The following is an 11,347-nucleotide window of genomic DNA, read 5'->3' on the forward strand; positions in this document are numbered from 1 at the left end:
CAGAGCTTTTCGAGCCACCTGCACCAGTTTTTGCCTTAGCTGTACGCGACAAGCCTTCAAATGAATCGCTGATTATTACATAATCATCTAAGTCACTTTGACGAAGGCGGAGAGTACCTTTGACAGCAGCAGTAGTTGCGCGACTCGGGCCAGTACCCTTGCTGGTCACTTCCGGGTCGACCTTGGTTTTCTTCTTCTTCAGGGGTTTCTTTTTCTTCTCCTCTGGGTCAATCCCCAGGTCGCGCAACACACCTGCAAAGATTTTAGACCACGAACTTAGCTCGCCGTTGGAAGACCCTACTGACTCCTCGCTGGAAAGATAGAGAATCTCTTTCCCAGCAGAAGTCACAGAGCGCAAAGGACGAGGTTTAGGATATTGCGCACCTTCAGTAGCGGTTGGCGGCGAAGCAAAGGCAGCTTCAACCGGAAGCATGAGGTTGCCCTTAATATGGTCATACCAGCTTTCTTCATCGTCGCGCAAGGGGCGCACGCCCATGGAACCACCAAAGGTGGAGAAGGCAGCTTGATAGAGTTGCGCCTCTAAACATGAACATAAGTAAGTAACAATTAAATCAAGCTACTTCAAAAAAAAAAAAAAAGAACAAAGAGATAACAAACCTTGATCACCGATCTTCAACACCGGAACCTCCCTGCTGTTGGGTGACCACTGGTCACTCATCTTAGCCGCGACCAAAACGTTTTCCCCAAACACCCGATTTGGGGTTGGGGTCAGTTGTTGATACCACTGGGCCTTCTTAGGAATCGGAAGGTCTTCCTTCGGTATCGCCTCAGTCCAATCCCGGAAGGGCATGGCAATTGGCAACACCTCTTCACGAATGAAGAAAAACTTGGGTTTCCAGTCATGGAAACTCTTGGGGGGTTTAGCAGAATCTTCTTCGCCGCACCACGGCTCGCAAACGAGAAAAAACCCATCGTCCTCTGCAACTGGTAGAAGGCCCGGAACTTTTCTACCGACGGCTCGATGCCATGAGATCGGCATAGGAATTCGAAATGACGAACCCTAACCATCCCAGGTGGGCTCATCTGTGACAGATGGAAGTTGTAGTAATGAAGAATATGCCCCAGGAAGTTTGTAGCCGGTAACCTAAAGTTACCCTGAAGGAAAAAATCTTCATATAGGGTAATATAACCCGGTGGTGCATCAGCCGCGGTCTGGCCCTGAGCCGGATACCGGGCATCCCACTCCGGTGGGAATCGGAAACTCCGAACAATCTGTTCGAAGAGACCTAGATCCCATTTGAGAACAGGAACTGGACCTTCCTCAGCAGCAGCAATCTCTTGATGTTCCTCACTCATCGTATCAGAGAGTAAATCTGGAAAAAACTCGAAGAAAAACTTGAAGATTTGCAGAAATCTTGAAGATGTGAAGAACAAACTTTAAAGATTCAAAGAGAGGTTGAGAGAGAATAAGAAGGCAACGAAGAGACGTGAGAATCTCTCACCTCTCTTCGGATATATATACCCATCGCATTTAATGCGATGGGTAACCGTGCCGCTTTCGCCGCTAGGCTAACCAACGAGAGGCTGCCACGTCAAGCGGGAAACCAGGGGTGACGGTTACCACGCGCGCGTGGGCCTCACTCTCCTGACACGAAGTGCAACCGCCGCAGACGGCATGATGACACCCGTGCCAGAGGTCAACTCAAACGTCGCACTCAACGACTTATCCCACCAACTTGTCAGAAGTTCAAATTTTGAAGTTTCCCGCCATAAAAATTACAAGTAACTTCATGCAAAAGTTACATGAGCCGCGCAAGCTACGTGTCACCTCCAATAAACCCGCGCGCCTGATCAGACAAACGACAATCCCTAAAGACCTGCATTGGTACCTGCGCAATTGAAAACAACATTTTCCACATGCGCCACACCAATCAGGAGCAAAAGAACATTTCCCCTATTACACTTATTTCTCTTAATTTTATTAAGTCCAGAGCTCCAACCACTTGCGTTGCGCATGGTGCAGCACTGGACTGGGGGGACTTGAAGGGGTATGGTCCCAAAAAAGTCGCGCAAACCTCCGCCCAGGTTGCGCGCGGAACCATACTCCTTATTTCAGAAAACTTATTGATAATATCCACGCGCGACCTACACACGTTGTAGTTTATCCCGCGCGAGGCAAGGCCCACAAGAGGCTCAGATATCAGCACTTAGCATAAAAATGGAACAAATGAGCATGCTAACCCCGCGCGGGGTTAGTTTGTTGTCCAATAAGAGCCACTCAGTAGGGAAGCGCACGGCTACCTACAGTGGTACATAAGGTACAAGTGGCAGTAAAAGGAGCCAATGAGCGTCTAGCAGGCTCTGGTCAATCGTGTGCCACGATCGCCTGACGAGAAGTACACAAGGACGCCTACGTGGCACCAATCAGAAGACGGAGACAACTGTCCCACGATCTCCACTTGTCTGCTGATGACAGAAGGACAACAAGGCCGACAACAATGACACGTGGCTCCAATCAAGGTGCGCCAGCACCGACGAGCGTCTAGAAGCCACTAAGCGGTCGACGCCAGTGAGACAAAGAGCATATCCGTTTTGTTGTCCGCATCTGGCCCAAGGCCCATCAGCCCATAACCCCTTACACCTTTCCGGCTATAAATAGATACCTCATTCCACAGGTTAAACATTCTATTCCCTCGACTCTCACTCTTTACACTTAATTACTCTCAAAGCGGTCGCTTATTCTCACGCCGGAGCCTGGTTAAGAGGGAACCTCCACATTCCCCTCTTAACGAGTAACGAGTAACGGTGTTCTGTTTTGCAGGATTGATTACCAAGTCGGAGCTCGAATATCCTTAAGAAGATTAACCATCATGAAAGGAACATAAACCAATCTAATTAACTCCCTAATTAGATCACTGTTTCTTCATGGGTCAAATCAGAACTTGAACTTCAGGGCATTGCTTGCTTTCTTGCAGACAGATCAAAACAAGCAGATCCCCATACCCATGAGACCGCTGACCGGGTCAATGTTCGGTCACATTCGGGGTTGTGGTGGTCACAAAACACAGCCTTTTGAATCACATTGCTTGTGAGGATATAAGGTTCTTTGCTCAAAAGAAGAATTTGATCCCAGTGTTGTTTGACACCAGTTTGAATGAGATTAAAGATTGTAATGAGGTGATTGAATGGTTGATGAAATCACATGAGTTTAAGCTTGTATTAGACTATGGACCCACGGGCTCAGTTGGTAGTTGGAGATGTTGTGTGTTTAAAACAATAGGGGTCTTGAGGGATAAATTGGGAAGGAAAAGTGTTGTTGATAAAGGATTTTACAATTTTGATGAAATCCCTTTACAAAAAACAGATTTTTTGTAGGTAGTGAGAAAGAGATTGCGGAAATCGAGACGGGTTTTTTTGGTTTGGTGATTTTTGACATGAGGAAAGTGACGTTTTATTGAGAACATGAAGAACGCGAAGAATGTTATGTGCATTACTGGTGGGCCCGGAATGGGGAAACCCAAGGTGGCGTTGGAATTTGCGCACCGATATTCACATAGATACAAGATGGTTATATGGGTAGGTGGAGAATGTCAGTATTTAAGGCAAAGTCTGCTGAATTTGTCGTTGGATCTCGAGTTAGATGTAAGTGCGGATGTGGAGAAAGAACGAGGTTGGATCAGGAGCTTTGGTGAACAAGAAACCGAATCGTTTAAAAAGATAAAGACAGAATTGTTTCGCGATATACCCTACTTGTTGATCATTGATAATCTTGAAACAGAAAAGGAATGGTGGGAAAGGAAAGATTTACGCGATTTGATACCAAGAAACACCGGGTCGACCCAATGCAATAGCGTGAATGACAGCGAGACGAAAGAAAGAATACCCGAGTCAAGAGATTGAAATTCTGAAGAAATTTTATGAGACGTTGGGTGGATCGAGTTTCGGGTTATGGGTCGTTGGTTCTTTGCTATGTGAAGCTGCTATATTACCATATGTGCTCTTTCGAGCCATCAACGAGATCCTTGTTGAGCAAAGTTCATCTCATTTTGACGAACCGTTTTGGGAAAACAATCGCTTTCTCCTCAAAGTTTTGATCTTTTGCATGAATGTGTTGGATGAAATAAAAATCAGCTTCCGTTGAGGATGCTTTTAACCGGTGTTTGGTTCGCCCCATCGCTTGTATCTGCAAATTTACTTGCTGCAGCTGCTAACCACATGAGTCCAGCCGCAAACATTGTAAAGAAACGAATCAAAAATGCGATTTTAACGTTCTTTTATTATTCTGGTTTTGCAGACAGCCGATCATGGAAAAAAGAACAAGATTCGCTCTTGTTTTGGTCAAGCTGGGACTCGCGAGAAGAAGCAATAGGCAACCCGGATGCCGCATCGTGTTTCACCCCATAACTCAAGCATTGGCAAGAAGAAAAGGGGGTTTACTTGCAGCGCAAGCAACAATCCAAAGCATAAGACGCGTAGGAAACCCATTCTTGAACTCAGGACATCTTTGGGCTTCTGCTTTCCTAGTATTCGGATTCAAATCCACACCGCCACTGGTCCAGCTTACACCTTTTGAAACAGTTGAGTTTATCAAAACGACAACTCTTCCTTTAGCCATTCACGCATTCACAACGTTTTCAAGATGTAATTCAGCATTGGAGCTGTTGAAAATTTGTACAAGCGTGCTTGAAGAAGTGGAGAAATCATTTGCGGCTCGGATAGAGGATTGGTGCCATGGATCTTTATGCTGGAAGAAGAAACAAAAGTCAAACTTGAACCCGCAAATGGATGAGTGTGTATGGCAAGACACGACACTATTAAAGGCGACGGTACTAAAGACGAGAGCGAAATTGTTGATGTGAGGTGGGCATTTCGGATACTTTGTAGAACATGTATCAGAATCAGGACAGTGATGCCTGGGCATGATAATAATGCTCAAACTCTGGCTACTCAAGAAACGTTTAAGTTAGTTAGATTAAGGAGCAAAACATAAATCTTGTACACTAATTAGTAGATAATGGCTTTTGTAAATTGTAATGCAGAAAATTCTTGATTGATATTCAATTAAAGGTCCAATCAGTTCAAGACTAGCATTAGAATGAGTTGGTTGAGAATTAAGAACAATGATACTAATCAGAGAAATCCTATAATCAAAATTGCAACTTCCGGTTATTTTTTTACTTGAGCGAAAAATGTTACTTCAACAATATTTTACACCAATAACATTAAACTGTTATCTTGCCCTGTGCCTCTACTAAGTAAGCTAACCGCACATTGGCAAACCTTCCGGTTTAGACAAGAAGGTTGGGTTAGAGATGGTCTAAAGTGCTCGAGTGAAAATAGGTTCCCAAGGCGTGATGCCGAAAACATGCACAAGAACTCTAGACTCACAACACCTAATGTTGATTTTAAACTTGGTCACACAAAATTGGTAAAAAAAATGATACCTAAACTACAATGGCGTGCACTCTGAAAAGAGTATAATCCACTATCCTTGATTGCATACATGGAGTTTCTATGACAAAATTAAGATTACTGTACCAAAAGAAACAAAAGCATGCATTAAGTCTTTGATTTCAAATAAAGGCGGTACGTCCTCCCTTCCGACTATGCCTGTCATACGCAATGTTGATTTTATCAACAAGATCGTTCATTGTGCTGCAACAAATGTAAATCAAAACATCACATCCACAGTAAAATATATAACATAACTTTTACAACATGTTAAACAATAAATATATAGATATATACACACGCATACCTTGTGCAATCGGTGAACATGGCCAGATAGCTAATTAGTAACGTGTCATTGTACTCCTACAAGAATATAAAGATACATTCATCAAACGGATTCAACGTTTCAAATCACATAAACCAAACAAGCTTGTGCAATTTATTTAATAAAATTAAATTTAAAAAAGCTCTCACCATCAAGAAGTCATCTTGAAATTTCTCAGACTCTATAGCTGGTAATCTCCTCAAGAGACTAGAGACCTGTCTTAGCAAAGAATGGTCACAAGGAATTTCACCTGCATTTTGAGGGAAAAAAAGAAAATTCTCAAGTCTCCTTTTATCATTTTGTGTGTATACATATACATATACATAAACATAAACACAGACATATATGTATTTGTGTATTATTAATTAGGATATAGAAAAGCTACCTTTTTGCATAGCATTAAGATAGTGATGGAGCACTCGGATTCTGCTATTGAGCATCTTGATGGCACTATGTATGCCAGTCAAGTGAGCAGCCACTGCAGAACATATATAAAAAGCTCAAGTGTTGAACGGAAGATGCCTAAAATACAGAACACATTGACAAAAATGACCACAAGAACCTAAGAACTCACATTGGGTAGCAGCTGAACCTCCATCAGATGGTTTGAGGTGTGCAACATGGTCAACGGATATCCTTTCAGCCTCTACTGTCTGGAGAAATATATGAATATATTAGGAAAAGATTAACATGGGTTGTATTTCTTAAAAAGTGAAATAAATAAATGAAGTAATTAATCGAGACCTCTATAGTGTAGCTTGAGCGTACAAAAATAAGCTGTGGAATCCCATCAATGACATGCATCTCTTGAATTGTTATTATCAGAAAAAAAAAATCAAAAGTCAACGAGGCAAGAATAATGATCCTTAGTTTATCAACAATTAAATAAAACCGATCTTAAAACACGTTTTGACTGACCCATGCCACAAAATTAGTAGTGCCAAGTGATAATCATCATCATCATCATACTCAGTAAATCCCACCAATAGCAAAGCAAAGGTAGGGTCTGAGGAGGGTAAGATGTAGACAACCTTACCTCTACCCCGTAGGAATAGAGAGGCTGCTTCCAGTGAGTGAGTGAGACCCCTGGCTCGATAGTAGTTTTGCATCAAGCCTTGGACATAAGGCACATAACACTAAGCAATCGGGACAAAGACCGATTAGTGCATGTACCTTTTTGTCTTTCAGCTATCAACGCCACCACATGATGCATGATTAACTGTCCTCATCTTTTAACGTTATTTTCACGAAATTAGTAAAATAACGTTAAATTAGTGCACTTTCACTTTTGCCCCCTGATGGCCCCTACATATACATTATATGCGCATACCGCAAGCGGGGCATAAGTGCCAAGTGATAATGAAATTCATATTTCACAAGAACAAATGTAAAAGCCAATTTAAGGGTTTAAAAACATATTAATATTAACTAGTATTTATCACAGTGAGATGGCCACAAAACTAATTAAACTACAAAAAATTAATCTGGTCTAGAAGTTTCCATCAAACATTTGGCATGTGTTACATATTCTAGCTGAATCAACACGTATGACGTAATTTCTACAGATACAAAAAAATATATATAGAAACATAACCAACCCAATTAATGAAGCATTTTTTTATTAAGAACGCTACAGTATACGAAAAGAACAGGGGAAGTGTTATCAATCATGTGAAATCACTGTTGCGTACAAACCATAGTTGTTAAAAGCCATCACCTCTTGCGCCTAGGCCCATTTTTCAGGCGAGGCGAGGCAGTTGCGCCTTAAGTCGAGGAAATTGAGCTTTAATTCTCCAGGTGATGGTTCAGGTGCACATTCCGGCGAGATTCCTAGATTCCGAAGAGTTTCCGGCTAAATTTTCTAAATTCCGGCAAGATTCTAGCCAGATCCGTACTTTTATCTAAGGAAAACTATTTTTCTGCACTAATACACTAATATTTTAGAACTTTTGGTACTAAATAAATGATATAAAGTGTTATATAATAGATTTTGTTTATTCTATTTAGAGAATAGTATTCTTTTTTCTAATACATAATATATTTTTAATTTTTTTTCATTATGCACTTTATTTTTCTCAGGCCCTTGCTTTTTTTGCGCTTTGCGCCTAGGCCACAGGCGAGGCCTATGCGCCTTGAGTGCGCCTAGCACCTTTAATAACTATGGTACAAACTTAAGACGAACTAAACATACCAAACATAAAGGCTAAAGAGAGAAAATTCCATTACATAATAACATAATTACATAATCTGTAAAAACATTTGGTCAACTAAGGAACTTATAGTATGCAATGACACTAGTATGCAATTATATCAGCAGAACGGAATCCACGAATAATCATATATGCATTATGAGGCTACAATGTTAAACAACATACCACTTTCATAGATTGTTACTGGAAGATCCTTTTGTGCATGATTGATCAACGGATTCAAAAGAACATACACAGGGTTTTCATTGATATCCATCAACTGTTACAACAAAACCATCATCGTTAGTTAATTTCAAGAATGAAAAACTCTTTTTGTCATTTTTCACAGATTATCCAATATAACAATCCGGTTTCCTAAACCGTATGTGGCATGAAGGACTTCTCACATGCAAGACATCCGATACCTCTGGTTAACAAAACATTCTATAAAAACTATTTTCCTAGACGTCAAACTGTTAAAAGAATTGTGGTTAAAGTTGGCAATCAAAAGCAATGATGATGTTAAAACATACTGTATAGAAACAAGATACGAATTGATAAAATTAATAATTTGAATGAACATCCATATCCTAATTATAGGTATGAACCGACATGTTATAAAAACATTGTGAAGTTTCATAAAGCAGTTAATAACTGTTTTCAACCTAGACGTCCTTGACCAACACTAATATAATAAATACATATAAGTTCAATAACAATAATAATACTGACATTAAGTTTTATGATGAACATTAAATACTTTTTCCCTAAAGCATGCTAAGATGAGTGAATTTGGTCCCCAAGTATTCTTTTAAACATCATCAAAGACAAGTAATTAAACATTTTTAATGATCAACACTCTTAAAACATACAAATGCATCTAATGGTATGATCCCTCATAATTAACAGTCGCATCACAAATCTAAAAGTTTATAAACCTTAAAAACAGTACTCACAGCTTTGTGTATATGCATATCAGATTCTTCAGCATCTGCGCCTGTCGAATACCATCCAAGTATATAAAAGTTCGGAAACACCTTCTTATCTGTTCAACATACAAACACACATGTCAATCACACTACACAAAAAAAAAAACCTAAAATCCATCACCTAGTGAAAACAAAATCCCTAGAATTCAATTATCAATGTAACTGAATACAGTCGCATACAAACACACACTACACAGAAAAACCCTACGATCCATCACCGCAAGCAAACATAAACCCTAGCATGACAAATCATTCAGCTTAATGCGAATTCAAACTCTTAGAATTCACTTACCTACGTAACTGAATACACTCAAACACAAACACAAACACAGATCAATCACCTTATACAAACAAACACCCTAGCATAACGAACAGTTCACCTTAATGCAAATTCAAAACCCTAGAATGCAATTACCTACCTCATTGAATACAGTCACATACAAACACATGTCTCAATCGCACTACAAATTAAAACCCTAGGATCCATCACGTTATGCAAACAAAAACTAGAGATGTAAACTAGGCGGAGCGTCTCGATAGCTACTCGGACCGGATTGATAAAAAGCTCGACCAAGCCGAGCCTGAAATGACTCCTTTACTTATCAAGCCCGAACTCGAGCTTTACATACAAAGCTCATTTAGACTTGCTAGCCTAAACCAGCCCCCCAAACATATTTTATATTATTTTTTATATATAATATACCTGCTATTTAACATTGGCGAGCTAAGCTGGTTAGAATTCAATCACCTATGTAACTTATACAGTCACATCCAAACACATGTGTCAATCACACTACTATTAAAACCCCTAGGATCCATCACCTTACGAAAACAAAAACCCTAGCACAACTAACTGTTCACCTTAATACAAATTCAAAAACCTAACTAACTAAATACAATACAATGATGTAAGAATCGAGAGATACAAACAGAAAACTCACATAATTCCTGTTTCTTCTCGAGAAACGAGCGATCGAGAGAACGAGTGGACGGATCGTAGAGAAGTTCGAAGCTGTTGAAGATCTCAACAGTGCGAGCTTTTTGGACTCCGATGACGCAGCCGAAAACCCTAGGTGCGGAGGAACTGGAAGAGGTTGCATCACCGGCACCGGGTGTGGGCGGTTGAGACTGGGACTTGACGCGAGTGTGGTGGTCGGAGATGTTGACAATAACGAGTGGGTGGAGTTTGAAGGTTAAGCCGCTGCTTGATGAAGCCATTGGTGATGGTGGTTGTTTCGGTGGTGACTGAGCTTGATTGATTGGGGTTTTAGTTCGGTGAGTGAACAAGGGGCTTGAAAGATTGGATTATTGCCTTTTAGGGGGTGTTTGGCCTAGCTTTTTTATCCAAGCTTATAGCTTTTTTAGCTTATTTTTACAAAATAAGCATTAATGATTGTTTGGTTTAGCTTTTTAAGGTTATGCTTATTAGCTTATATAAGCTAATTTTAAGAAGCTTATGGAAACATGGTTTTTTAGCTTATTTGAATAAGCTTATTTGAAGAAGATGGTTTTTTACTAATTACACACAATGATATTATACCCCTTCCCATAATACAAAATAACTTAACAAACAACTAAAGATTAATTAGTAATTATCAACTTGTATAATATAAGCTAATCCAAACACTTAAAAATAGCTTATCAAATGATAGAAAATAAGCATAAGCTACTTTAAAATATAAGCATAAGCCAAAAAAATAAAAGCTAGGCCAAACACCCCCTTAGACCAGGTGTAATTGGGTTTTTTCCCCTGTTTGGGGCTTGAAAGATTGGATTTTAGCTAACGTAATGTTTGTTTTTTCAAAAAAATAAAAAAATTTGTCCTTTTTATGTCTGCGCTGTGCAGACTATGCGCAGTCGTTTAACTCTGCAGACCGTTTGTTTTTTAGAAAACATTTCATTAAAAAATGTATTCAATGTGTGTCCTCTTCATCACGCAGAGATGATCCAATGTCTTCCCAACTATTCAAATCCATAATCTTCATTCCCTACAAAATTGGCATTTTGGTAGCCAAATTCTTCATCTTCATACTCTCTAGCATTGTAGACATTACCCCGGTTCACATACCCCTAATCTTCATCATTGACCCTATCATCATAGTTGCCCCCATCATCCGAGTATTCCGTGTGAACACTCACATGCTCCGGTGATTGGTAACCGGGAACACTAAACGGCTCATCATCGGGGATAGCGTTTCTCAAATCGTCTATATTAAAGAACGGGGTTTCATTCGCGGGATTGCCACGATCTCGATTGCCTCTACGGTCGGAATTGACATTCCGGTCATCAAGGTGAATGGGTAAGGAATTTTGTCGGTGAAGGTTTTGTTGTTGGGGTGTTCTTTAGGTGTTGTTGGGATTTTGGTTTCGGAAAGGTGGTATGGGTGGTCTAGAGTTGTTATTACCACCCGGTTGCTCTTGAGGTGTAGGTT

General features: G+C 40.2%; 1 protein-coding gene and 1 pseudogene across 1 annotated transcript; one reads left to right on the forward strand and one right to left on the reverse strand.

Moving 5' to 3' along the window:
- The first annotated feature begins 2,179 nt into the window (after window positions 1–2,179).
- On the forward strand, window positions 2,180–4,951 carry LOC110901536 (annotated as a pseudogene).
- A 409-nt stretch (window positions 4,952–5,360) lies between these two features.
- LOC110899080 (COP9 signalosome complex subunit 6a) lies at window positions 5,361–10,232 on the reverse strand. The gene is made up of 9 exons (XM_022145954.2): window positions 9,857–10,232; window positions 8,883–8,971; window positions 8,113–8,206; window positions 6,482–6,543; window positions 6,312–6,390; window positions 6,123–6,215; window positions 5,887–5,987; window positions 5,720–5,775; window positions 5,361–5,616 (listed from the first exon to the last, which is right to left on the reverse strand). The coding sequence occupies exons 1-9, from the start codon at window positions 10,131–10,133 to the stop codon at window positions 5,535–5,537; spliced, it is 933 nt and encodes a 310-aa protein (XP_022001646.1). The 5' UTR covers window positions 10,134–10,232; the 3' UTR covers window positions 5,361–5,534.
- Window positions 10,233–11,347: the final 1,115 nt, after the last annotated feature.

The sequence above is a fragment of the Helianthus annuus genome, chromosome 13, assembly GCF_002127325.2.
Source record: "Helianthus annuus cultivar XRQ/B chromosome 13, HanXRQr2.0-SUNRISE, whole genome shotgun sequence".
Taxonomy (NCBI): Eukaryota; Viridiplantae; Streptophyta; class Magnoliopsida; order Asterales; family Asteraceae; genus Helianthus; species Helianthus annuus.